General features: G+C 30.9%; 3 protein-coding genes across 5 annotated transcripts; all 3 read right to left on the reverse strand.

The window, feature by feature from the left end:
* On the reverse strand, nucleotides 539-4617 carry LOC18596401. Of its 3 annotated transcripts, XR_001928364.1 has the most exons (9): nucleotides 4502-4617; nucleotides 3810-3889; nucleotides 2830-2979; nucleotides 2266-2368; nucleotides 1876-1957; nucleotides 1651-1783; nucleotides 1380-1522; nucleotides 841-1285; nucleotides 539-754 (listed from the first exon to the last, which is right to left on the reverse strand). XR_001928364.1 is itself a non-coding variant. In XM_018122999.1 (8 exons), the coding sequence occupies exons 2-7, from the start codon at nucleotides 3831-3833 to the stop codon at nucleotides 841-843; spliced, it is 609 nt and encodes a 202-aa protein (XP_017978488.1). In that variant the 5' UTR covers nucleotides 3834-3889; nucleotides 4502-4617; the 3' UTR covers nucleotides 539-754. The 3 variants fall into 3 exon arrangements, 1 of the variants encoding a protein (XP_017978488.1); XR_001928363.1 differs by lacking the exon at nucleotides 2266-2368; XM_018122999.1 differs by lacking the exons at nucleotides 1651-1783; nucleotides 2266-2368 and having other exon boundaries at nucleotides 841-1031; nucleotides 1191-1285; nucleotides 1380-1446.
* On the reverse strand, nucleotides 16109-17842 carry LOC18596403 (GDSL esterase/lipase At4g16230). Its single transcript, XM_007024842.2, has 5 exons — nucleotides 17530-17842; nucleotides 17275-17405; nucleotides 16920-17135; nucleotides 16572-16824; nucleotides 16109-16444 (listed from the first exon to the last, which is right to left on the reverse strand). The coding sequence occupies exons 1-5, from the start codon at nucleotides 17780-17782 to the stop codon at nucleotides 16221-16223; spliced, it is 1077 nt and encodes a 358-aa protein (XP_007024904.1). The 5' UTR covers nucleotides 17783-17842; the 3' UTR covers nucleotides 16109-16220.
* On the reverse strand, nucleotides 20927-22981 carry LOC18596404 (GDSL esterase/lipase At4g16230). The gene is made up of 5 exons (XM_007024843.2): nucleotides 22513-22981; nucleotides 22306-22436; nucleotides 21819-22040; nucleotides 21472-21724; nucleotides 20927-21363 (listed from the first exon to the last, which is right to left on the reverse strand). Exons 1-5 carry the CDS (start codon nucleotides 22763-22765, stop codon nucleotides 21140-21142), a joined length of 1083 nt encoding a protein of 360 aa, XP_007024905.2. The 5' UTR covers nucleotides 22766-22981; the 3' UTR covers nucleotides 20927-21139.

Raw genomic sequence — 24818 nt, forward strand, 5'->3', positions numbered from 1 at the left:
GCAATTGTTTTTCTGTAGAAGTTGTTTCCTACCGCAACCAGAGAATCTCCAAAAACAAAAAACGCAGAAACATTCTGTGCAGAGCCAGTGCCTGTCATTGCCAAGTAGTCGATGGCTAAAATCCGATAGATTGCACATATGACGATAAGCCTGTTGAACAAAATGGTGGCCATGTACCAAAAATGTTTCGCAAGTGAACCAGAAAACTACTTTTGTAAATTTATTTGGATCTGCACGGAAGATCTGCAGACCTGCTCTAATTATATTTTACTAGGAAGATTGCCCGCGCGTTGCTGCGGGTTATTAGTTAAATGAAAATTTTTTGAACAATAGAGAAATGTTTATTAAGTAAAATGATAAAAATTATTTAGTTTGGTTAAACAGAAAAATGGACTGTTTAACTGTTATTTTGTTAAATAATAATACATTGCATATAAAGGAGTAAACATATTTGTGTACTTGTGGAGAATTAAAGTGTTGGAGAAACAGAGGTAATGGTAAATGTATATTACATATTTATAAAGTAAGAAGTCTTGCTGCAGTTCTTAAAATATACATGCAAAAGTGTCACAGATTTATTAACAGGAGCTGCAAAATAGTGCCGTACAAAATGATGTGATTGTGATATTTTTTGTTGATTTTTCTCATTTACATCATTATAGCATAGAGATACAAAAAAGTTGTTGGATAAATGGTCAAACTTATGTTTCTATCCAAAAAGTCTGGTTCTGATCATGTTGCTGGTGCTTGGCATCTGTTGTTGAAATGAGAGACATAAGTATTGATTGTTTTGATGATGTTATTATTTGAAGATAAAATAAAATAATTGGAAAAGCTTACTTATTCGATTTTCATCTTCTTTCCTGGAGACTCTTCTGGAAATAATTCATTTGCTACCTGTGCGTTTGTTGGTGATGGTGGTATTTCTGATTGGATCTGTTGGATTGGTGGTAGTGCTGGTTTGGAAGATGTAGGTTGTTCATTTAGTGAGCTTGTTCCCTTGTAAGTTGCGGATGTGTCTGCTGTAGAATCTGTTCAGTTGGTAGAATCAAATATCTTGAAAATTGTGAGTCCAGCTTCAATTGCTTTTCCTGTAAGCCCTGCTTTGAATGTTCTTCTTGTGTTTATCAATGCTTTTACAGGAGAAGGGAGAACCATTTTGTTTATTGTTTTGATTACAGCTAACTCACCGATGGTAGCACCAATTAATTTTTCAGCTTGCTGACCAAAAGCAAGCAATTGAATTTTTCCAATGAGATCTTCAATTGTTAGTTCCAGAATCATTCTGCAGTAAAAGTGGAAAAACTATGTGATTTTTGCAGTTCATAATAACATATTTTTTACTATAGTTAGTGGAAAGAAATTTTAGAGATACTTACGTTAAGACTGGTGTTTTTTCATCATGGATTGGACACCAAAACTTGCCAGCACAGAATCGTAAACCTACTGCACATTGATTGCAAGCATTATAGTACCATCCATTTGGCGCTTCGACATTAATAATGGTTGCAGTGAGCTGGAACTTGGTATTTTGTGGTTGAGAACAACAAATTGTATACATGTCAAAAACAATATAATTTATTGTTTATTAAGTATATTAAATGACTGGTTCTTGTTTTTTGTGTAGAAAAAAATGAAAGTATATTTTACCAATGTCTTCTTTTATTCAATTGCTAGTAGATCAGCCACATGAATATTTGAGAATGTGGAGTGTTGTGCAAAGTGGTACTGAGTAGATGGTTCAAGCAGTTGAAGGTCTGCTTGTATGGGTTCATTTTGGTATCTAATAATCAGTAGTCAACTGTTAGTTAATTTTTTTTTGCTAAAGTAGATTTTTCTTGTTTAATATAATGGGAAAAGTGCTCGTGACTTTACCTGTGTTTGAGTTCATCAATTTCTGAAATTTATGGATCAATGTATACTCTTGTTGCTGAACAGGATGATGCGTACAATGATCCTACAAATTTGCAACACTTATTTGTTAGTATATTCTGTATGTAGAATATTGAATGTTGTTAGCACAATAGTAAAATGATATGTACTCATGCATGTAAGTCTTAATCATCAATCCAGTGAATGCAAGCACAACATTTGTGTTTCTCTGTAGTATTTCTTGTTCTTCCACAGATAATGCTATATCTCCATACAATACTACCTTTAAGCTCTCACAGCTATTCCAGATGATGAAACAGTGAAAGTTATTAATTAAAAATTTTTGAAAATGTGATTCTGTATATTTGATAGTAAATAGGCTTTTTCAGTTACCTTGCATTTTGAATGTAGATATCTCGTTTCTGGACAGGGATATCTCTATTGTTGAGTTGTACTTTTGTGACAGGTGTTATTGTTGTTACCATACCAACAACATCTATTGTTATTTAACACAAAAACAAATAAAATGAAATCAGAAAAGTTGTAATGAAGTAAAGTTTGATTCTGAAGTGTATTTTTAATATTACATGTCAAGACTTTTTTTTTATATATCTTGTGAGGAAGATCTTTGAAGTGCACAAAGTTAAAGTAGTAGTCAGGATATTGACTGCTGTCTTCAGCAACTTCTTTCAGTTTTGACATTCTTGAAAGAACTATCATGAGATCTTCAGGAAGAACATTGAAGTTGTGTTTTGATTTCATGACTCGATATTTATCGATGAGATAAACAAAACCTTCTTTTAGGATTGGTATAAATAGAGGTGCATCAAAACCTCTAACCATTGCTTGCATAACATTTTTCTAAAAGTATCGTAAATAGTCAAATTGAGAACTTCTATTATTGTTGAATTAAGTGGAATTTGCAATAAATGAGGGAAAACATTGTTCTGAATTAACCTTGGCATCAGCAATTAGGAAGTCAAGACTTAGTAGATTTTCTGAATTGTCAGGAGTTGTAGATTTCCAAATCCTAAGAATCTTGACTTTGATTGTTGCTGGGGGTTTGAACAATTGCAAATCAGTCAGATATTGATAATCCATTTGTTCCTGCAAAAGTGAGATGGAAAAAGATAGTTTGGTGTGAGTTAAGACAATAATTGTAATTTGTAAAGACTTTGATTAATGCAGTCATGGATTATAGATATTAAGTTGTAGAAGTATTGAATATAAGAATTCATTCTATAGCTAAAATGAATAATAATGATGAAATGCAATACATGAATAGATGTTAATGAAAGTAACAATTTGCAAAAGAAATGGTGTAGAAAATAACATATTATAAAGATACAAAGCATTACGTGTGTAATCAATGAAATATAATGTAACAGACAAAACATAAAAAACTATGTTAAAGAAAGCAAGAAATTAAGATAACCTGATTATAGGTTATCAAAAATTTCTTTGTAGACTATATTTTTTGTTTGATTCGATCGTTGTTTGTCTCTGTTCGGAATCAAGATTGTCAATCCCTTTTGTAATGTAACTCTTGATAATGCTACATATAACTGACCATGTGTAAAAACAGGTTTTGGCAAGTACAAACCTAATGTATCAAGGGTTTGTCCTTGACTTTTATTTATTGTCACACTATAACATAACTTAACTGGAAATTGCTTTCTTTGAAATACAAAAGGCCATTTTTGTTGTTTGATTGTTATTACTATCCTCAGTATAAATATTACATTACCTGCAAAACATCCTGAGATTATTTTACCTTTTATGACATTAGCAGCTAGTTGAGTAATTAGAATTCTTGTTTCGTTGCAAAGTCCAGAACTTTGATTTTTGTTCCTTAATAACATAACAACTGCACTTACCTTCAAATCAAGTTGATGATTAGGAATTCTAGGAAAGTTTAGTGAGTTTAAAAATTCTACCGGATATAACAGTTCATGCTCCATTGAATGGTCTGCAGATTTTGATTTTTGGTCGATGTTGAAATATGACCTCAATGTACCTAGAATCAAATTAAGCACATATGAGTTTATAACATCAACAGTTTCATTGCAGGGAGTGACAATTGATCTTTGTTTCAAGTAATCTAAATCTGAAAAGTTTTCCTATAGTTTGTCATACACGACTAAGACAATAGCTTCTATCGGATCTTCAACAGATGGTAGCAATAAATCGTCTGGTATTTCAATCCCACATGGTTCGTCTTCATCTTCATAATTAAAAGCTGGAATGTTTCCATTTCCTATGTCCAGCAACCATTGAGCAAAACTTGAAATTTCATATCTAGTTTGTTCATCAAAATTAGACTGCAGAAGTCTCATGTTTGTCTTCAACTCATATATACACCAATTTTTCCATAATAGGGACTGATTTATTGATGCATCTACTATATCTGACTTTGTTCCAACTTTAACAACAGGCAATATTTGTCTGAAATCACCTCCTAATAGTACAATTTTTTTGCCAAAAGGTCTGTTAGTAGTGTCTAGACAGCTATCACTCAGTAAATCTTGTAAACTTTTATTTAAAGCTTCAAAGCAAAATCTATTAATCATCGGAGCTTCATCCTAAACACTAAGACTGGTATTTTCAATTAATGAAGCAAGTTGTGTACCTCTTTTGATCTAACATGTTGAACATTCATCAATATTTAGTGGAATCTTGAATCTTGAATGTGTTGTTCTTCCTCCTAGTAACAGTAGAGATGCAATTTCAGATGAAGCTACAACTGTAGACACCTGAAAAAGAAAAATAATAAATAAATAAAAATTTTAAAATTATAATAAAACAAACTAAAATATAAAAAAATAATAATAATATAAAATTAAAAAAAAGGGGGGATGGCCACCAACTCCAGGGGGTGTCAAAACCCCATCACCGGGTTGTCCAAATTTTTGGACAACTCGGCTCCTTAAAGACCACCTGCAACCTGCAAAAAAACAACAAGAACAAAAACAAAAATCCTAGATCTACCAGCAAAAAAGCCTAGCCACAAAAAAAATAAAAACAAAACAAAAAGCAAAAAAAGAAAAGGGGGTTAGATCTGAGAAAGGAGAAGGAGAGGGGTTCAAGGGTAAAGAGTTTTGATCGGCCGGCGGAGAGAAGAGAGGGAGTGGATCTGTCAAGGTGTTCGACCGGCGGTGAAAAAGAGAAAAAAGGAGAGAGTTTGGCGCCGGCGACAGGAAGCGAAGAGATCCGCCAGGCGAGAGAGAAATAAAGAAGAGGAAGCCGAGGAGAAGGAAAGTTTTAGAGAGAAGGCAGAGAGAGAAATCAGCTAGAGAGAGAAAAAAAAATGTGAAAATGAATAAAAAAAGCTAAAAAAAGGGTTTTTATACCCAGAGGAAGGAGAGCAAAACGGCGTCGTTTCAGAGGGGCAAGCAGAAGTTGGAAGGTCCAGGCCAAACGGCGTCGTTTCGAGCAATTCCACAGGTACCAAACGGTGCGTTTTGAGATCTGCCTCGTGGGCTTCAAAAGGCAGACCGGGTGTAGTGGACTTGGGCTCCTGCGGGCCACCGAATTGGGCCAATCGCAGCCCAACAAGGTATAACCCTTTTCTTTTTTGTTTGGGTTTGTTTTAGTTAGTGTTGGGTCTAGCCCATTTTAATTAAAATACATTTTTTTTTAGGAAAGAAATATTTATATAATATGAATACTTATATTTAATATTAAAAAATCAAAAAATAATAATAAATAAAATAATAAATAATAACATAATAATATAATTGTAATAAATATTCGAGTATTACCACCTAAAAGGGGCAAAGAGTTGCCTCTTTCAGGTGGATGTTTTTCTGGTGCGAAGTTCGAGACAGATTTTCACCTAAGCGTCGGGATAAATCTGAACTCTAGATTTCAAAACCCATTAAGTCAAATAGTCATTGTTAAAAAATAATATATGTAAGAAAATTTTGTTACATTCGAATTAATTTAATTAAATATTACTAAATAAAGTTAATCCAATCGTTTAAAAATTAATTAATTATTTATTAGATAAGCTTTGTAATCAAGTAAAAAAAAATTGACCAACAACAAATACGGATTTAAATAGAAAACCAAAAAATAAAATATAAAAATAAAAATAAATAATAAATAATCCAAATTTTTTAAACACCTAAAATCAATAAACGCATGCATGTAGATATCATCATTTTTATACTGTCATTGCATGCCACTCTTATTTTGCAAATGGCGCGGGAATCCCGATGATGGGATTTCCCCGAGGAGCTAGTAGAGACGAGTTCTTTCGGGGATATCTCTAGGTGAGGAGAATTTCGAGACTTCACCAAAGCGTTGGGATGGTCTTCGAATAATTTTTCAATAAAAGATTACCGACTCCATCATTTAAAATAAATAAGTCATGACATCATTTTACGTTTGCATCATGTGCATACGTAAAATCAAACCAAATAAAAACTCTCAGTCAGTCAATTTAACAAAAAATTTAATTAACAAGTAGGGATTAAATTAAAAGTAGGCTATATTAAGATAACTTAAGATTAAATGGTACTGTTCATGGAACGGGCGCCACAGAGGTGCTAACCCTTCTCTGTGCGTAACCGCACTCCCGAACCCATCTCTAAAATGTAGACCAGTTCTCGTTCTTTCGACGGGCCTAAAATTAATTTAGGACTTCGTCGATTAGAATCGGGTTAATCGATGACCAATCACACCTTAGATAAAAAAGATTGGTGGCGACTCCCACACGGATTTTAATTTTCGCCCGCGTCTGGCGGACGGGTTCCCGGACCCGCACGTCATGACAACAACAAGAACAATTTTTCTTGTTGATCTAATTCTTGAAATTATTTTCTTCCATATATATGTTTTTCCTGTACCACCATGTCCATAAACAAACAGCATCTGGCCTTCATTGTTTTTGACAGATTTTTTAACGACCTGATAAACATTCAATGGCTCACAATTCAGGTTTGACAAAGACTGTAAATGTTCATTGAAAAGTTCTTCTAAATTGTTACTCATCTCTTCGTGAATTAATCTGTTTTGCAATGTGTACAAAGAACCTTCTGTGGGTAGTGGGAGGTTAAATTTTGATAAGGAACTGGAATTTCTGTTAAAGATTTTTTCTAAAGCTATCAAAGTAAAATTCCTTATCTTATTTTTTGGAACTTTATATTCAGCAATCCCAAAAGCTTATGTTAATTTATATTCTATGTCTTCACTCATGTACTTGCAAGTATTTTCCCAAAGTGATGTAAGATCAGCTACTTCATAGAACATACAAAAAGTAGCTGTAATTGTTCACTGCTTGCCCACTTTGAAGCCTGTCTCATTGCTTCTGTCCATTCTTCATCTTTACCAAGTAATCCTAATGCTTGACATGTTGCTTGATATGTAGAATAGACTATGCCTTGTACTGTTCTTAACTCTTCAAAACTTCTTGGACCTTTCATAACATTCAATAGTAGTCGAAGAAAGTAAAGTTCCCCTGCTGCTAGATGAACATATGTAATTCTTCCAATAGATTTTCCTTTTTGTCGCTTCTTCCAAACTGTTTCAAATTTTGACTAAACCCATTTTGTTGGAAACTCAACATAAATTAATTCTCTTGCACCTTCATACAATTGGTTTGCTTTCATCCATTTTATGAACATTGTTTTTGTCACATCAGGTCTGTGAATCACTCCATACAAATTATCAGAATCATTAAAACAGATATTTTACTGATTTGGTAAATGAATTACTAATCTTTCAATAGCTGGTTGATGATAATGTATATCAAATGCAAACATTCTCCAGCATGATTCATAAGTTGATAAGTATCTACAATCCAAGTATAGTTTGACTTCATCAAAACAATTGACCATATTTTGTTGTTTTATATTGTTATTTAAACTATTATTGACAATTATTGCTCTAACTCTGTCTGGACCTTTATTGATATATTTGAATAAATACTTAATAGCTTTTGATCTACTGTAAAGTTCAACATTAATATGAGCTTGATATTTAACAATCAAATCAACATTATGGAGCACAACAAATTTATTATCTAATTCAACATTATTCTTGACAACAACACATGATTTATCGATTATTTGTCTTCTTCTATAAACAACAAACCCATCTTCATTGAATATAGTTTGAGACTGAAATTGTTTTGGGAAAAATTTTGAGCATTTACCTCTAGTCATACATAGAGAAGAAGGATTGTGCATACCACATTGTCCATGTATCATAAAATTTGAAATAGCTTCATGGTCGACTAGATCATGTTCTTTATTTGGAATTTCAGCTGATATTATTCTATCGACATCTTCGTCATTCATACACTTTGCAGTAGATTCTAGCCAGAGCAATATATGAACATGTGGTGGACCACGTTTTTGAAATTCTATTGTATATGTAACTACAAAACATGAAGATACACAGAAACAAACAAAAATACTAAAATGATGAGCATTATATAATTGAGAATAAAAATGAACATTAACAATTAAATAAGTATTGTTAAGCAATTGAATATATACAAAAACTTTACTTGCTAAAACTTGTCCAAAATGCTTGTTTTTGATAAAGTCGTCCATGAAATACCGAAGCTTTAATTTAAATACTCTTGAAACTATATCAAGTCTATCTTGTGCTTGTTGACCATGAATGATAGATAAAGCTTCATTGATTTCTGACCATCTTGCATTACAGGTAAATGTTATAAACAAATCTGGACATCCAAAATGTCGACAGATTGCCATTGCATCTTGATAATTCTGGAATAGATACCGTGCACTTTCAGTAAATGTTGCAGGTAATATTATACGTTTTCCAACTACATTAGCTTCTAAATCACCTCTTGACACAACATCTTTTAATCTTTGATAAACTTCAGTCCTTAAAGTTTTTTGATTATTTCTTGCAAACTGTAATCTCATTTCTTCAACTGCATAGAAGGCATCAACGATAAACTATTGAAATAGCCTACCACCTATGAGCAATGTATTTTTGCTAGGATTTCGTTGCTGAATGATATAAGCATAATATTCCCTCATTGAAATCTGTTTTCTTTTTGGTTTTTTCTTGACATGAGAGTCAAAATAACTAATATCCAATCTATATCCATCATTTCCATATGGAAACAATATAGGATACTACATTGCCATAAAACATGGATGAAGCTCACTTATTCGCTTAAGTCCATCAGTTTTATGTTCAACTATTATGTCACGATAATTGTCAGATTCTCTTACATCTCCTACAATCAATCCTGCAAGTTCTGATCCAGTAGGAGTTGCATAATTTTTGTCTCGATTATTTCGAGTTTCAAGTAGTTTAAGCTGAATTGAAATGTTATCTGATTCTTCACACCGATCTCTAGCTTGTCTAAACACTTTAACTATTTCATTAGTCTCATCAAACATCTTGATTAAACCTTCAACTATAAACTTATTTATTATATTACTTGTATTTTGATGTGCAAATATAGACATTCTATTTGATATCTCATTATCAGTATCATATATATATAATTGTGCAAATTTTGGTTTATGTCCTATTGTAGGAAGTAAAGAACCAATACGATGATGATTTTGACCATTGATTCTAAATATATATGGTCTGGCATTATTATTTATATTATTATCTATCCTACCGCCAATAGAAGTAAATTGAAATATAGATTTGTAAATGCTAATGTTTTCTCTAAATTTACTACTTCTACTATTTCCTTTGTAATCTAGCAAAACATCTAAGAAATGTGGTGTACACTTAAATGAAGGTAATCGAACTGTACCTTGCTGACAGCATAATGTAAATGTACAAAAAGCTGTGGCTTGAGTTGTATGAACTCTTTCCTCATACCACATTATAGCACCACAAAAGGGACAAACAGAGGTTGGTCCACCAAAGTTAAATGTTGAAAATTATTTTCCTATTATGTGAGTGATAGTAAATAATATGTTACACAAATTACAAAGTTAATATTCAGAAATTAGGAAAAGCAAATTATAATTCAAACGTCACTTACTTGTATGTCCACTAAACCTTAATTGGTTTGAGTTTTCATTTATTTGTTCATATCGTACAACTCGAGAAGAAAGAATCCTATCACACGCTTGATCTTTTGAAAAGGGCCAAAAAATATAGACTCATAAACAATATCTGAACAAAAAATTGCTTGAGAATCGTACAAAAAGACTATATTATCACCTAAGAATCATTAAACTTATGCATGTACCTTCAACATGAAGTTCTCCTTCTTGAATTCTCCTCGATATAATAGTTGTCATGAATCTATCATCCATAATAGGTACATCATATAAATTTTCATAATCAAAATCAGATGCTCCTAAAGACTGTAGAGATTCATGACCAATGATTTGAACATCATATAGATTTTCAAAATGAAAATCAGATGTATTAGCATTATGCTCATAATCACCTGAATAACTATTGTTTAAATCATTATAAATACTGACTTTGTTAACAATTTTGATCACATTAGTATTAGTTGTGACAAGATTTTGTTGCATACTAAATGGAAATATTGGGTTTTCAACAAAAGGTACATCAAAAAGATTGTTTGATAAACCAACAGGAAATTGAACAGACTGAGTAACCCGTTTATATGTTCTTCTTTTTCTCACACGTTCATATGACATTATATATGTAGAATATACAATATATATTAAATATTTGTTAAATAAATTAACTTATATCACATATAGTTTTCAATGTATTTATAGTAAACAGACAAAACATATGTAAGCAACATTATACAATAGTCATCTTACAAAAAGTAACTGGAAAATTATACAATCATGATTAATGTTTAAGCAATACTTAACATCTATACTTGTATGCCACCAACAGAAAAAAGAATTAACTGCAGAACAAATTTTGTATACAATGACAATTGTATAAGATAAATCATAGAGATAATAATTGACCAAGAGAAGATATGGTACACAGAAATAATCGTTAATACTTACCACCAAACTAATAGAATAACAATAAAATCAAACATTTAATTGTTATTAATTAAAAGAAAAAAAATAAGCAATAAGTAATGAATAAATAATAGAAACTTACTGTCAACAGATTTTCTCTAAAAGCAATGTCTCAAATATGTGGACAATATGTTCAAACAATAACTCGAGGAAACTGCCACAATAAAAGTATACATGAAAATACGGTAATGAAAATTTCAATATGTTGACAATAAGTTGAACATTAATTCCATTATAATAAAAAATTAAAGAAAACATACAATGTATTAACCACACAGTTCAAACCTACAGAATATAGCAATAAATATTTGAAATTTAACAGAATAAAAAAAATAAAAAAGGAAAAAATTCAAACACTTCATATTTAACTATGTTATAATGAAAACTGATGAAAATCAGAATGATATTAAATAACCAAAAGAATAAACTACTAAATAAAAAAGAGGTATCGTTATTAGTTAAAAGATAATGAAAGCATGACAAAAAACTTAAAGAAAATAAACAATTTGTGCAGCAACAACACATAGAAAACTATTGAAGCAAACAAATTAATGAATTATGATCAATAAAAAAAAGAGTAATAACAAAAAACATAGAATGTTCTCAAACTGATGGAAAGCAGAAAAACCAAACAACAGAATTTCCAAAAAGAAAAAATAGCAAATAGTATTGGAAAAAGTAAAAGTTTCTCTTACAAATAAAAAGAATCAACTATAATATCAAAACAGGAAAAACAAACCATCATAATCAATCAAGCCATAAAAACAATAATAAACAAAAAATAAACCTTTCGAGAGTGATGAAATAGAAAAACATCAACATTAATTCCATCATAATAAAAAATTAAAGAAAGCATACAATGTATTAACCGCACAGTTCAAACCTACAGAATATACCAATCAATATTTGAAAATTAACAAAAAAAATGCAAAAAAAAGGGGAAAAGCTGAAACACTTTATATTTAAGTATCTTGTAATGAAAATTGATGAAAATCAAAATCATATCAAATAACCAAAAGAATAAACTACTAAAGAAAAAACATGTATCGTTATTAGTTAAAGGACAATGAAAGCATCACAGAAAAACTTACTCAAAGAAAATAAACAATTTCTGCAGCTGATATGTATGGTCAAACTAAATGTTATATCCACAGAAAAGCAACAAAAGATAGGAGAAAATTATACTATTCAATGGAACAAATTAATGAATCATGATCAAACAAAAAAAAAAAGAGCAATAACAAAAAACATAGAATCTTTTCAAACTGATGGAAAGCAGAAAAACCAAACAGCACAATTTACAGAAACGAAAAGCAGGAAATAGTATTTGAAGAGGTAAAAGTCTCTCTTACAAATAAAAACAATTAACTATAATATCAAAACAAAAAAAAAAAACAAACCATTGTAATCAACCAAGGGAAATGAACAATAATTTATAAAAATGAAGACCTTTCAATAGTGATGGAATAGAAAAACACCAACATTAATTCCATCATAATAAAAAATTAAAGAAAGCATACCCTGTATTAATCACACAGCTTAAACCTACAAACTGTAACAATAAATATTTTAAAATTAACAGAATAAAAAAATATAAAAAAAGGAAAAAATTGAAACGCTTCATATTTAAGTTTCTTATAATGAAAACTGATGAAAATCAAAATCATATGAAATAAGCAAAAGAATAAACTATTAAAGAAAAAAGAGGTATCGCTATTACTTAAAGCACAATGAAAGCATAACAGAAAAACTAACTCAAAGAAAACAAACAATTTTTGCAGCTTATATGTATGGTCAAACTAAATGTTATATGCACACAGAAATAACAAAACATAGAAAAATATCATACCATTCAAGAGAACAAATTAATGAATTATAATCAATAAAAAAACAAAAAAGAATAATAACTAAAACATAGAATCTTATCAAACTGATGGAAAGTGCAAAAACCAAATAACCCAATTTACAGAAAAAAAAAAGCAGCAAAGAGTATTGCAAAAGGTAAAAGTCTTTCTTACAAATAAAAACAATTAACTACAATATGAAAACAAAAAAAAATGAACCATCGATAATCAATCAAGGCAAAAAAACAATTATAAACAAAAATTAACACCTTTCGAAAGTGACAGAATAGAAGAACAGAAAACAACAGAAGGTATAGAAACCAAAAGAGCAAAGAGTACTTTAGAAGCCAAACGTCACTTTTATAAATATAAACAAATAACTGTGATATCTATAATAGAATAAGCCAAGACAATTGGAAGAATTGTAAAAAGTTCTCACAAAGAGAACTAACCGGTCAATAGCAGTCCCTGCATGAAGATAAAAATTAGACATAAAAGTCAAGGTAACTGACAATTGATATGACCGACTAAGAAGCAAAAAATTTGCATATATTTTATCTTTTAACTCTTTCCAATGATTAAAACGACACAGTTTCAAAAACAAACAAAACCCTAACAACCTAATGGAACCCATCAGCTCTTCTCAGCAACCATCCCAATCAACAAATAACGATCTATTCAGTTGCCGTTGCTCAAAATCAAACAAAAAACAACTGACCAACCCCAAAACGACAAACCAAAAGCTTGTAGAATCACTAATTCATTAACTCTTTTGTCTTTGTCCTCTCCACCTACAAAATCCTTCAACAACTTACTGTTTCAACTTTTTATAACTTAACAACAAACGAACAATCTAACTTAACCGATTTACGTAAAAAAAAAAGCCAATGTCGATTCAACTATGTATTCTTTAATTCCTATTCCTCTGCCCTCTGATCCCGTTAAAACTTTAAAATATCGCTTCTTTTCATCCCCAGCTTAAAAAACTTTCTTCTCTTCCTAATTTGATCTGTCAATAGCTCTCCACTGTATGAACCTTCGCAACGTTCTTCTCCTTTGATTCGACACAAATAGAAAGAGGGAAAAAAAACCCTAAAACGATCGACCGCCTGAAAGAAATCAAACAGAAAACAAAATAAACATAGCTAAGGCCAAAACGACACCGCTTCCATAAAACAAACAACAGAAGGGGATGGGAAAAAGGGTAAAAAACGACATCGTTTCGTAGAGGGAAAGGGAAAAAAAAAGAGAGAGCAAACCATGCAATTGAGTGACACTTGTCATTTAATTACGCCAACAATAAAAAAGAATTGAAACAGTAAAACCTGATCCTCCTTTTATATATAATATAGATATATATATATATACAAGTTATCTTGACGCATTGAATGCTAAAGCAAGCCAAGATAATCTAGAGAGTAGGAAGTAAATAACGATCCCCATGGGAAAAAAAACCCAAACCCACATAAAAATGATTTATTACCAAAATTCTAGAGAAAAAAAGTCAAATTTAGGTAGATAAGTATTTTTAATTAATTTTTTATATATCATTCATCTATGTATTCATTTAATCAGTCTAATAATATTTATTTTTAATATACTTTTCAAAAAAAATATTTATTTTTAATATTACTTTATTTAACTATTTTTAATAAAAAAAATTGAAGAGACTCACCAGTAAATTGCATAAATAATTACGTCATATTTTATATATGAATTTGAAAATAAATTATGAAAATTATACATACAATTTATAGTCAATCTTATGAGAATATTAACCCAAGTCTTGTGCAATATTAATAAGCTGCATAGATAATTACGATACAGGTTAAGATGTGGTCCATGTACAGCCCCATTTTATTTGGCATTTCGGCTCTTAAAGAAAAATTGTTTGCTAGAAAACTGGATTTGAACAATAATGATGATGGAACTTTATTATAGTTATTAGTAAAAATTAGGCCAATTTGAGCTGAAAATGTTAAAATAAATGACATTGCATTTGTAACTCTAAACCCTAAACATGATGCCAAACCAGCCCTAAAACTCTAAATTGATCCCTAAAAAGGAAGGCTTTCATATCGTCGTAAATCTTCTACCTCTTACTATAATACACACGACAATACCAAATAAAGAGAATATGGGAAAGGAAGGCTTATTTTATTATGTAATTAAATTATTGATGTTTATTCGTTTTATTCACTTAAACCACTCCACTTGCGCATGTACAAAAATTTTCTGTTTCTGAGAATATGCTCCATCTCTCTGTCCCATTAATAAAATCTTGATGAGTAGCATAATTAAAGAAAAGTAAACTTTTTTTAATTGGAAAAACTTTTTTTAATTGGAAACCTTTGTTATGCTTAAGGAAAAAAAATTCCTTTAATGATAACCCTTTCTAATATTTAATAATAGATTAAAATATTTTCATTCCTTAAATTTTAATCGAAATATCAAATGAGTCTATTAGTTTTCGAAATGGACACTCTGTCTCAAGAGTGCAAACATTATTAACAAAAATTATGAAAAAATTAAAATGCTCTTTCTTTATTTATTAATTTAAAAAATTATTATTATATTTTTTAAAAAAAATAGGGAGCACCAAAGGGAGGAGAGCACTGGTTGGTGCTCCCAAAGGAAAGGAGTACTAGATTGGTGCTCCCAAGGGAGGAGAGCTTCATTGCTCCCTTGATGGGGAGCTTTTTTTTTTTTTAATTAATAAAATTATATAATAATAAATTTTAAAATTAATCAAGGATAATTTTTTTTATCTATTATCATGTCATCGAATTGATAGAATATTAACAGTTGGACCTACGTATCTATTGAAAATTATTTTTTTGGACAGAATTTTTTTTTAAATTCATAAATTTTCATATAATTTCAATTAATATTTTAAAAAATAGAGATATTTTACCGTTAATAATATGATATATGAAATATATTCTTATAACATGTTTAATCGGGAGAATGATTATTCTATTTTCTCTTATTCTAATGTGAGGCCCAATTAGTTTGGTTTAAAATCCAACTTCAAAACGGTCTTTCCTAGAAATGACACTCAGGGAGAGATTGGAATAGTTAATACTGATCCACTTAGTATTAATTATTTGGAATTTCAAGAAATAAAGTCTAAATAATTGTAAACAAAAATAATCCTGCTTATCTTGTGAAATTCTTAATCTTACCGTATAAAAAAATTTTCTTTTTCCTCATTTTCCTCTTGTTCTCTCTCTTCCTCATCCGCCTCTCCCCCCTTCTCTCTAAGCAAACCCTAGCTCTACAATCGTTGGCTTCCTCCACAACAGTCGCCGTCCTCTCTGTCGGTCAGCACAGCCAAACTGCTTTTTGTTTTTTTGTTTTTGGTCTTCCTTTCAACGTACTATTAAAATTGATAGCAAAAGTAATGCATAGTGTTGGGAAGGGATTCCGTAATATTAAAATTGATGTAATACATTAATTTATTATTCGATTGATGGGTTTCATATCGATCTGAATCCTCATATCGAATTCAATGCATTTTAAAGGTTGCTCAAGAATTCATAAGTTGTCGAATGTTGATTGGCGAAACGTAGTTGAGGCCACCATCTAGTGCATGCTTTGCTGTAATCAGATTAGCAGTCTCTGTTGGATGGAATGGATCCCAGAAGACATACTTGGTTCTGTCTCGACAAACTCGAGAGAAAGACTCGCATGGAACTAGACCACCATGTTGTCCAATTACTTGACAACAAGCAGATTCTGCATTTTCAAATCCTGAAACAAGAAGAAAAAAACCCAGACAGACAAGCGCATCAAAGAGTATTAGGAGATGCAAATTTCAAACATTTCCCATTTCCAGATTCCAATATCATATCAACGTCAAAGGGCAAACGTAAATTACCATATGATTTATAGTTCTGTAATATGTCCTCTGAAATTGCGTAAAGATCTAGATAAACAAATGTTGATCCTGCAAGATTTGTTGTAAGCTCTTGGAGTAGGCTCTTCAGCCTAGTGTTATATAACTTGGCTAATTCATTCAGGAAATCAACACAACCACCTTGGGATGAATGTAAATCTTTCTCAAAAGGGATGCACCCAACGACAGGGGCATTTGTCACTGCGATCTTTCTTGCATCCAAACTGTAAAGAGTCTACAAGGTAGAATTGCAATTTTTGTTGTTAGATTTTAGCTATTATACATGTAACACATAGTTGAAGATAGGAGTTAGTTTGAAGAAATATTTACTGTGAGTTGGGATTGAAATTTGGAAATTAAATTATCCAAATAAACATCACGAGAAGTGGAAGCCTCCGCCGAGAAGATATCATTTGAGCCAATCACAACCAAGTAGAATGCCTGTGTAAGCAGTCCCTGAGCTGCTGGAGCACCGATTCTTGAGATGATGTCTTGCCTAGTCTTTGCGAAGTTGTTGATTTGTTGATCCATGCAAATTGGAGCACCCTAAAAAATAATGCAACGAATTCCATTAATCAAATTTTGAATAACTACTGAGGTAAAAGGCTGTAATCACATTTTAACTCTATAAAACGGGAAATGAAATCCTTTACCAATAAATAAAAGAGGAAAGAGATAATCTTACAAAGACTGATCCAGTGGAATTAAGAATTCCTGATCCAGAAGAAGCGTAGTTGACACCTTTCAAAATCACATCTCCGGTAGTATTCGGGTTCAGGTAAGGAGGAGTGAAATTCTTAAAGCCTATTTCCTCTTCTGCGGAAACAAAAAATTTTAAAAAATAACGAAGCTCTCAACAGCATCCTAAGTTTTTCCCATAATATATATCATGATCTGATAATTATCTGAGGTTACTTCACAAAAGAAGAGCAAAACTTGCCTATAATGTCACCAATTGTTCTAGCGTTGGTATATCGTCCGGATGGACTTCCATTCACAAAGTCAATACCATTTGGAAACATTGGCATTGCATCTGTGTCAATGTAGTAGTTGTTGCCTACATCAACCAGAGAATCTCCAAATATAAAAGCAGCAGAAACATTTTGTGCAGAGCAGGTGCCTGGCGAGTAATGGATGGCTAAAATCTGATAAATTACATGGATGATGAAAACCCTGTTCAAATTGGTGCCCATTTTACCAAAAATGTACCAGAAAATCCCCTCAAGAAAACTAATTTGTAGATTGATTTGGATGTATTTGCAGAGATAAACAGTAGTCTTTTATGCTTGTAGCCATCCAGCAAACTGGGAGGTGGGAAAGGACTTATTAAAGACAGATTGTTACATTGATGCATTAAATGGTAAAGCAAGCAAAGGTACTATGGGTACTAGGAACGAAGAATGAGACAGCCGCATTAATATACCATCTCGAGTTTTCAATCTTAAAATGTGATTGATTACTAAGATTATATTAATTGATGTTAATATAAAGAGTAAGACTTAGCAGGAGTTCCTTAATTTAAATTTGACCTAATACTCGAAAAAAATTTTAAAACTAATTAAGAAAACTTAAATAAATTTTTATTTTTTTATTGTGTTTAATCAAATTTATATACTTTTATTTTGAATCAAATAAGCTCTTATAATTAATAATTGATTAATTTTTATTAATTAAAATATTATTTGTCATTTTATATCTGCATAACACTGGTGTGGCTTTAACGAGAAAGATAAAAAATACCACATGATAATGTTATCATGTTATATTAGCATATCATGCCATCATCAACTATGAGATTTTAGCAGACTATGTTAGTGTCACATAGTATAAAATGATAAGTGATATTTTGATTAAGTTAACTATTAATCATAAGAACTAATTTGACTCTAAATAAAAAATATACGGACTTATTTAATTAAAAGTAAAAATATAAAAATTTGATTAAACATAATAAAAGTATAAAGATTTATTTGAATTTTTTTGAATAATTTAGAGACTTTTTAAACACTATGTTTTTAAATTTCTTATGAAAGACAATTTTAGTAAGAACTTGAAAATTAAACAATTAAATCAATAAAACATTTTAATAAACACATCATGTATCAAAAATATTAAATAATTTCAATAAATTTTAATATTTTATTTAAATATATTTAAAAATTCATCACATTAACGTATATTTTTAATTAATTATTGATACATTATTCATCCAACTATTAATAGACTATGTATAAATATATTCTCATTTAACAAAAACCATTAATATGGTAATTACTATAATATCACTTCTTAGGTTTCATGACATAAGTTTTCTTACCATGTCAAAGGCAAAGGCAGCTTGCATATATATTAGTATTATTTAATAACCCCGACAACAAAACTCTGTTGTGTCACATATGTCTGCCACTATTTAACAACAAGTTGCCTACACAGTGCAACTCTACAGTTTTACACATGGTCCGCAGCCAATAATACGATTTACATTGTTTTATAGGCCATCACTTTGTTATTTTCCTAGATCTGCACCTACCACAATTTTTCTTCTATTCTAGTTATGTATTTTAAATAATTTGATTTAAAAAAAAGAACAGAAACAATAATAAAAATTTTATTCATCTTTTATATATATATATATATATATATTTTCGAGCAACTTACAATTTTCCTGTCTCAATATGCATAGACAAAAAGTCGGCTATGGCTTCACAATCTATATATACTTTTGCCACTCTAACAACAACCTAGGCTCAGGGAGAGTAGCAATAGGTGATGCCTATCACTGCTGGCATTTTGGCCCAATTGAAAAGTTATTGTGCTAGAAATTGACATTTGAACAAATTATATATGACCAAAGTTTGTGTTCACTTACATTAAAACATCAACTTGAACTTAAACTTAAAAAAAAAGCCTTAACTTATTTGACATCGCGTTTGCAATTCATACAAAAGTTTTTAAGAAACTAAAAACGGTGCTATGCCAGCTCTAACAATCTATTGGTTTTCAAGATCCAAGGAATTATAATGGTTTGGTTGCAATTGCACAGGAAATGCCATGGTTTCACAAGATGGAATAATATAAAGTTGCTTATAATTTGGGATCCTTGGTGACGGGAAGAATTTGTTGAATCCCAATTCTTTGCATTCATGTAATGATATTAAATATGTCTACAGTCTTGAGCAATTGATCACCGGCTCAAATAAATTGATAAATCACTTTTTACGTATTGTAACATTATAAATTTTTAATTTAAATCTAATAATTATATTGTCATCAAATAAGTCAAAGGTGAAGATTGTTGAGTTTTCAATTGACAAGAATTTAAAATTTTATTCAAAAATTCTAATTTGTGTACAACATTAAGTAGTTATACTGTTTTAAATTTTTTATTCTGCATTGAACTTTAATCTTATTATAATTTGGACTTTTTATATTGTAATAATGGATCTTTAGGCTTTAAAAGATTATTAATATTTTTAGGAACCCTAAAAAGGAAACACCTTGTATCTATTAAGTGCTAGTGGCAGAATGAGAGGTCTTTAAGTTGGTTTGAGAAACTGTTGAGAAAGATTGTATTTTACTTTAATTTATTAATAATAAAACAATTGTTCAATATGAGAATATAGCCAAAAGTCAAACCACCATGTAAATTTTTCTGTTTTTTTTGTGTGATTGATTTTTTTTTGTATTTTATAATTTTTCTGTTTTTTTTTTTGTGTGATCGATTTTTTTTTGAATTTTATCTTTATTATTATTATTTTGGAGAATTTACATAATAAAAATTATCTCTATCGAGTACTTGTGTGATTTTTCAATTATGAAAAAGATTCGCATGATGTTACAGCATGTTTGGTTGGGGAATGGAATAATTACTCCCCTCTATTCTCAATTTTTTTTTTTAACACTTTATTTGGTTGGAAAGAATGAGAGATAAGAGATTAACCAATATCAAGACACTATTCCAAGAGATAAGGAATAGAATAAAAATATTAATAAACAAAAATATCCTTCATTAATTTAAAGAATTACCATACTATATAAAATACATTTTATTAACTTTTGCAATTTCTTTCCCTCTACCGAACTACCTTGCTCCTTCTCTTAGAGTGTTTGGTATAGAAAACCATCCTTCCTTAGAGTTAAAAACAAACAACAAAAGCTTCATTTGATTATTTTTGCCCACGTGTTATTCCACGGAGGTGATGATTGGCGGGTATGGGTCGGATCCACAGTAGCAACATTCAAATTACAATGTTATTTTAGATTTTGAGAAATGCTTTTACTATGATTTTATTTCTTTAACCTAAAGAAATAGTAATGAATGAATAAGGTTAGCTTGATTGACATAAATTCAAATGTTACACCAGGTAGTACATATTGTGTTAGGAAGGGATTCCTTATCTGTTATTCTTGGAAGTCATCAATTTTTCATATTGCTTTAACATTTTATTCAGATTGTGTGAGACTCACAATGACAAGTGCTGGGTATGAGGTTAATCAATTCACCTTTAAAAAAAAAACATTTTATTCAGATTATTTGAATAGGTTGCTGATCAAGCATTAGCAAGCTGTCGGATGTTCATGGGTGAAACATATTGAAGGCCACCATCCAATGCATGCTTTGCTCCAATCAGATTAGCAGATTCTGTTGGATGGAATGGATCCCAAAAGACAAACTTTGTTCTGTCTGGACAGACTCGAGATAAAGATCCGCATGGGACTAGACCACCACGCCGCCCAATTACTCGACAACAAGCAGAGTCTACACTCTCAAATCCTGGAAAAGAAGGAAAAATATGTCATCAAGGAGCAGTAAAGACTGCACATTTAAGTCATTTTCAAAATTCCAATCTTTTCATAGTGTCAAAAGAAAAATGTGAATCACCATATGATCTATAGTTGTCCATGATATCCTCCAATATTGCAAAATTATCGACATAAACAAATGTTGATCCTGGAAGATTGGTTGTAAGCTTTTGGAGCAGGCTCTTCAATCTAGAGTTATATAACTTGGCCAGGTCATTCACGGAGGAAACACAACTGTCGGGAGATGAACGTACATCTCTCTCAAAAGGGATGCACCCCACGGGAGGGGATCCTGTCACTATAATCTTCCTAGCATCCAAATTATAAAGAGTCTACAATGATAGTAATGCATTTTTGCAGTAAGATTTCAATTATAAGCATATATAGTTGGAATGAAATGAGAGAGTAAGCTGGAAGAGACATTACTATGAGTTGGGATTTGAATTTGGAAAGCACATCATCCAGATATTGAGTAATATCCTGCGTTGTAGAAATCTGCTGGAATAAGATATCGTTGGCGCCAATTGCGAGAAGGTAGAGTGCCTCTCTGAGCAGTATTCGACCCGCTGTTGCGCCGAGTCTTAAGATGATGTCTTGCCTAGTTTTTGCAAAGTAACTGACTTGTTTATCCATGCAAACACGCTCACCCTACAATAATAATCCATCCCATTCATCAGTGTCATATGAAATCGATCTTCCCCATTCCTAGCTCCCTCATTCCCTTATAAGGATTTACTTGACAAATAAGTCAAAACTACTTGACCGAAGATTCACTTTAACATGTATGTATGGTAACTCCAATGTTGCGACTACTAAGGCTCGAAGGTTGTTCAAGCCTACAATCATAATCAATATCTTTAAAATGGAAAAATGAAACCCTTACTGAGAAGGAAAAATGAAGAAGGAATCTTACAAAAATTGAGCCGGTAATAGTCAAAATTCCTGCTCCAGAAGAGGCATAGTTGACACCTTTTAAAATCACATCTCCAGTTGTATTAGGAGCCAGGTAAGGAGGAGAGTAATTTTCAAAACCCAATTCCTCTTCTGCTGAAACACAAATTTTGGGAAATTAGCTGAGGCGCAACACGGCTTATATTTACAAAGGAATTGCAAGACTTGCCTATAATGTCAGCAACTGTTCGAGCATTGGTATATCGTCCGGATGGACTCCCTTTCGCAAAGTCAATACCATTTGGATACCCTGGCTTTGCAATGGTGTTAATGTAGTAGTTGTTTCCTGCCTCAACCAGAGAATCTCCAAAAACAAAAACAGCGGAAACATTTGCTGCAGAGCAGATACCAGGCGACGAGAGGACTGCTAAGATCTGACACATTGAACAAATGATGATAAGCCTGTTCGAAATGGTGCCCATGTACCAAAAATTTGCAAGACAACCAGAAAAGCTAACTGATAAAATTGTTTGGAGGATCCGCAGATCGGTTACAACTTTATGTTAGGTGTTATGACGAACGTCCCAAGTTGAAAGGACTTAATTAACTCAAGTTCATTCGATGCTTTAAATAGTAAAGCAAGCGGAGGTAACCTAAGAAGATGGAGTATTTCAACACTGAAGATTTCAGGATTCCAATTTTTTGGGCCATATATATGATAACTAATAGTTACTTCCCCAAGTTATCATCGCTTGATATTTAATAAAAATATAAATTACAAGATCCGTACATTTTATAATAAGTCGAACATGTCAAATTACACCGTTTTCTACATTTTTTTTTATTTTTTTCGATTAATTTTCAGAAAAATATCAATGAAATGGTGTCTTAATTTATTAAATAAGTTGCCATATACAGCCCCCATTCTGTTTCGCATTTCGGCTCATAGATCTGCGCCTACCGATGGTTCTTGTTCATCTTTTTGGTACGTAAAATGAATGCAAATTTCATTCAAGAAAAGCAAAGAGCTCTGAAAACCGCAAGAAAATTAATCCGCCCACACAAGGACAACCTCATGACAGGTGGTAAAGGACAAATACAACAAAATTCGCTTCAGTAACTCAACATAGGAATCAAAATTAGTTATATATACTTTTTAAGGGTAAAATGCAAACCCCCCAATACACTTTCAAATTACACTTTGACACCTCTTGTTTTAAAATACATTGTTTAACCCATTGTCTATTTGTTACCATTAGTCAGGTGTTTATTTACAAATAAAAAAGTTATAATTACCTTCAAGTAATTAAAAAATAAAAAAATATAAAGAATATTATAATCTAATTTAATTAAATAATAATAATATTTTTTATTCAATGTTTGTTGACCTAAAAAATAAAAAAAAGGACACATAAGGATGAAACAATGAAAACTTAAAAGAAAGAAATATATTATTAGTATTATTTTATTCATAATTAACAAAACTCATAATTTTGAAATGAAAAAACAAAAATCTAAAAAAAATTAAGTTAATATTCTAATTAAATTAGGTATAATTTTTAACTGTTTTCCTTATTTTTTTTATTTTCTTGTTCTTTCCCATCCTTTCTTTTTTTTGCTGGTGTCGAAAAACACAATGGTTTCTTTCTTTTTCTTCCCCTTCTTCCTGTAACTCTCCCAATTTGATCTCCCCCTGCTTCCATCTCCACGCACCACCATGGTTAGAACCTAAAATCATTATCATTAAGATACGGACCTATTAGCGATTTTATTTTAAAACTTTTGTTAAACTTTTGTTGCTATTGAGTTTTACAATCAACAAAACAGAAAAAAGAAAGCAGAGATGGAGGTGGTGATGGATACTGATGAGAAGTAACAAAGAGAGAAAGAGTGGAAAGAGAGAATTTAGAAGACAATCAAGTTAGTTAGGGAAAGGAAAATGGGTATTTTAGGATTTTAACATTTTATTAATTGTTTGATTATTGATATTGGATGGTCAAAGGGATGAAACAATTGATTTTGAAATAAGAGAGACCAAAGTATATTTTAAGAGAGTATTTAGAGAGATTTTTGTATTTTACTCTTCTTCTAGTTAGTATCCTTTAAATTCTGTGTAAATGTAGAATAAAAAATACTATTTGTTGTGTGATTACCTTTATTATAGAGAACAAATAAAAAATTGACGAGATATATCAACACTCAATAATAAATATGGTCATGAAAACATATTAACTTTGTGAAATTCTATAATAAATATCCAATTGATAAAAAGCCCCTTTTAGATCTAATACAAGATACTACTTTTGCATACACATCTTTGCATTGACATTTTCTTCACAACAAAAAAAGGAGACTAACGCACCGATATGACTCCATTACTTTTTTATTAATACTTTCCATTGCCATACTTGGGAGGTTGTTTTATATATATATATATATATATAAATATATTGGGTGTACTTTTCAGAAGATATAACAACACCATTTTCATGCTTTAGTAGCTGTGGTTCTGACTGTTGAGTGGAGCGGCTGTGG

Source organism: Theobroma cacao, chromosome 6 (assembly GCF_000208745.1).
Source record: "Theobroma cacao cultivar B97-61/B2 chromosome 6, Criollo_cocoa_genome_V2, whole genome shotgun sequence".
NCBI classification, from domain to species: Eukaryota; Viridiplantae; Streptophyta; class Magnoliopsida; order Malvales; family Malvaceae; genus Theobroma; species Theobroma cacao.